The sequence below is a fragment of the Ciona intestinalis genome, unplaced genomic scaffold (genome assembly GCF_000224145.3).
Source record: "Ciona intestinalis unplaced genomic scaffold, KH HT000126.1, whole genome shotgun sequence".
Lineage (NCBI taxonomy): Eukaryota > Metazoa > Chordata > Ascidiacea > Phlebobranchia > Cionidae > Ciona > Ciona intestinalis.
Genome location: NW_004190448.1, coordinates 21,774 through 25,480, shown reverse-complemented (window position 1 = coordinate 25,480; position 3,707 = coordinate 21,774). Strand labels below are relative to the sequence as shown.

General features: G+C 33.6%; 1 protein-coding gene across 1 annotated transcript in view; it reads right to left on the bottom strand.

The window, feature by feature from the left end:
* Positions 1-3,707, bottom strand: part of LOC100181284 — a gene marked incomplete in the record, with an annotated part of 8,781 nt that overhangs the window by 1,027 nt on the left and 4,047 nt on the right. Inside the window, 5 exon segments of the mRNA XM_026838921.1 lie at positions 1,605-1,680; positions 2,283-2,397; positions 2,655-2,758; positions 2,932-3,134; positions 3,599-3,700. Coding sequence (XP_026694722.1) covers positions 1,605-1,680; positions 2,283-2,397; positions 2,655-2,758; positions 2,932-3,134; positions 3,599-3,700 — 600 coding nt within the window.

Sequence of the window (3,707 nt, the reverse complement as noted above, 5' to 3'; positions counted from 1 at the left end):
CAATTTTAAGCCTTTATTTAAAAAGCAATAACACCCACCGTTATTCACTCCTAAACTAAAAGTAAAAAAAATGAAATGACAATTTTTTAAATGATACATTAAAAATGTGAAAATTTTTAAAGGTCATTGCGTTTTTTCACTGAAGAAAAACTACGCTGTACGTAGTGTAAATGCCGTTAAAAAAAACAAACAAAGCAATTTCTACGCCGACCTGCGCTGTAACGAAAACCCACTCAATTAAAACCCCAAAAAATACAGTTATTTTTTTTGCGCAGCAATTATTTGATGTCCGTCATAATTTAACCCGTTGTTAAAATCCGAAATAATTTGTTCAGCACAGATTTTCCGAGTGACCACTAGGTATCTCTGTTCCCCTTTACCATAAGATTTACTTGAAAGTCCAAATCTGCAAAAAATTAAAAAAAATTTTCAAAAAATTAAACAAACTAATATGACCATAATGAAAGAATGAGTGTAACTTATATATTCATTGTGGACAAAACAATCGTTATAACACGGGTGTTCTGTTTCATACACCTTGTGCCAGCTTACAAGTTACAACGTATGTAACTTATTTATCTGCGCATGGCGGGGCAACGACAATCGTTATAACACGGGTGTTCTGTTTCATACACCTTGTGCCAGCTTACAAGTTACCACATATGTAACTTATTTATCTGCGCATGGTGAGGCAACGACAATCGTTATAACACGGGTGTTCTGTTTCATACACCTCGTGCCAGCTTACAAGTTACCACATATGTAACTTATTTATCTCGCATGGCGAGGCAACGACAATCGTTATAACACGGGTGTTCTGTTTCATACACCTTGTGCCAGCTTACAAGTTACCACGTATGTAACTTATTTATCTGCGCATGGTGAGGCAACGACAATCGTTATAACACGGGTGTTCTGTTTCATACACCTCGTGCTCGCTTACAAGTTACTACGTATGTAACTTATTTATCCTTGCATGGCGGGGCAACGACAGTCGTTATAACACGGGTGTTCTGTTTCATACACCTTGTGCCAGCTTACAAGTTACCACATATGTAACTTATTTATCTGCGCATGGTGAGGCAACGACAATCGTTATAACACGGGTGTTCTGTTTCATACACCTCGTGCTCGCTTACAAGTTACTACGAATGTAACTTATTTATCCTTGCATGGCGGGGCAACGACAGTCGTTATAACACGGGTGTTCTGTTTCATACACCTTGTGCCAGCTTACAAGTTACCACATATGTAACTTATTTATCTGCGCATGGTGAGGCAACGACAATCGTTATAACACGGGTGTTCTGTTTCATACACCTCGTGCTCGCTTACAAGTTACCACGAATGTAACTTATTTATCCTTGCATGGCGGGGCAACGACAGTCGTTATAACACGGGTGTTCTGTTTCATACACCTTGTGCCAGCTTACAAGTTACCACATATGTAACTTATTTATCTTGCATGGTGAGGCAACGACAATCGTTATAACACGGGTGTTCTGTTTCATACACCTCGTGCTCGCTTATTTACTACGAATGTAACTTAATTCATCCTTGCATAGAGGCAATTTACAATTTTATAACACGGTGTTCTGTTTCATAATAACTTTTCTTTCGTTCCCGTCGAGTTCTGATGAAAATGTCAACTCCCCATCACAATTCTTCGCCAAGAATTCCCTGAGTGGTAACGACACGTAATGGTAACAATAAAAAATTAGAAATTAAAAAATAATGTTTATCAATTTTTAAAAGCTTAAGATATAGTAGGGTGGGGGAAGATGGGACGCCTTTAGCACATATTATCCAAATATCAATTGTCCCATTTGGTAAAAGGACCAGGTTATTTGGATAATATGTGGTAAAGGAGTCCCATTTTCCCCCACCATACCATATCTTAAGATAATTGCTGTTGTTTTTAATTGTGTTTTTGTTTTGTTTTGTACGTCAAAATTTCTTGAGTGTCTATATCCTTATTTTCATGTAGATATGTTTGTTGTTATATTTTTGTTTGTCTGATTTTGTTTATTTTCTTTTTGATTACTTTTTTTTTTAATTCCAAATCTTCCTAAGCTTGTAAATTGATTTTGAAATACATAATTTTAAACTTTTTAACAATTTTACATTATATTTTTTAAAACGGTGTCTGTTTTTGTAACTAATCATTTTTTTATTTGATTTTTTTAAATTACATAATTAAATTACATAATATTTTTTATTACCAATTAACCTTTTTTAAAAAAAATTTTAACAATTTTTTTATATTTTTACCAAAGCCTTACTTGAGCACTCTCGTTGCATCCTTTGATGAAATGATCGTCGGTTCATTTTGGTTCGTTCCGAAACCTCTTCGGTTAAAACTTGACGTTAAAATGACGGGATCAGTTCTGCCCTCGCCTAAATGTTTTTAAAAATTAAAATTCTTAATTTTTTGTTTTTAATTTTTATGGAACAATTTTTTTTCTTGTATTATTTAAAACCAGTTTGTTTGGATTGTGCAGTTAAGTTATTAATAATAAGAAAATGTTGACATTTTCCGAATCCATTCTTATTTATTTTTTAACCAAAAAAGAACTATATTTATGTAATTATAAAAAGCTACCAAACGTTGAAACAAAATATAAAAATAAAACAAAAAGCAAAAATTTTTTCACCTGATTTTCCGAGACCACCTGACCCCCCCCACCCCATCTTCCTGAGGAGTTTGTTCCCAATGTTTTCCTCCGTTAATCTTTGCTCCTCGTGGATGCGAGGAGCACTAGAGGGAAGGAAAAAAGAAATGTTTTTTTCGAAACAAAAATTGTAAAAAATTTAAAACGAAAGTTATTGAAAGAACATATTTTTTGTGAAAAAAAAAAATTTAAATGCAACAACAAAAAAAATAAATATGACTGCAAAAAAAAGTTTTTAATAAAGAACAAACCAACCAACCTCGTTAATAAATCGTTCCTACTAACGTTGCTTTGTTCCGAATTATTCTGATGAATTTTTCGCTCGACAAAAGTTGGGTAAAATCGTTTGAGTGTGACGAGTGCTTGTTCCGCTACAGCGAGTTTCGCCGACTTGGAGTTCGGGTCGGTTGCCGTAGCTATCTTGCGCCCCCCAATGGTTAATGTGCAACGCCACATGAGGCGCTGTGGAGTAAATAAAAACGTGGAAAAATATATATTTTTTTTTAAATATAAGTACAACAAAAATAAAGTGACCTACAGAACAACAAAAAACAGACACGGTAAAACAAATATAACAACAATAAAAACAAACAGACAAACAATAAAAAAACAGAAACAAAATAAAAACATACAAACGAACAAGAAAAACTAACCGAATTGAAATAAAAAACATACAGACAAACTGACAAACAAATAAAAACAAACAAACAAACAGACACAAAATAAAAACAAACACACAGAACAACAAGAACAATAAACAGCCACATTAAAATAAACAACAAACAATAAAATTAAATAGGCTTACAACAACAATAAAAACAAACACACAAAAACAAACACAAACATACAAAACATACAAATAATCAGACACAAAAAATCAAACAAACACAATAACAATAAACAGAAACAAAATTCATCAAACTCACCTGCGCTGGTTGTATATCGTACTCGAACGGCAAATGATTGAATTGCGCCGATTCGTATATCGTGGATATCGGGTTCGCATTAGGGGATTCCCGAATCACAAAAATTATC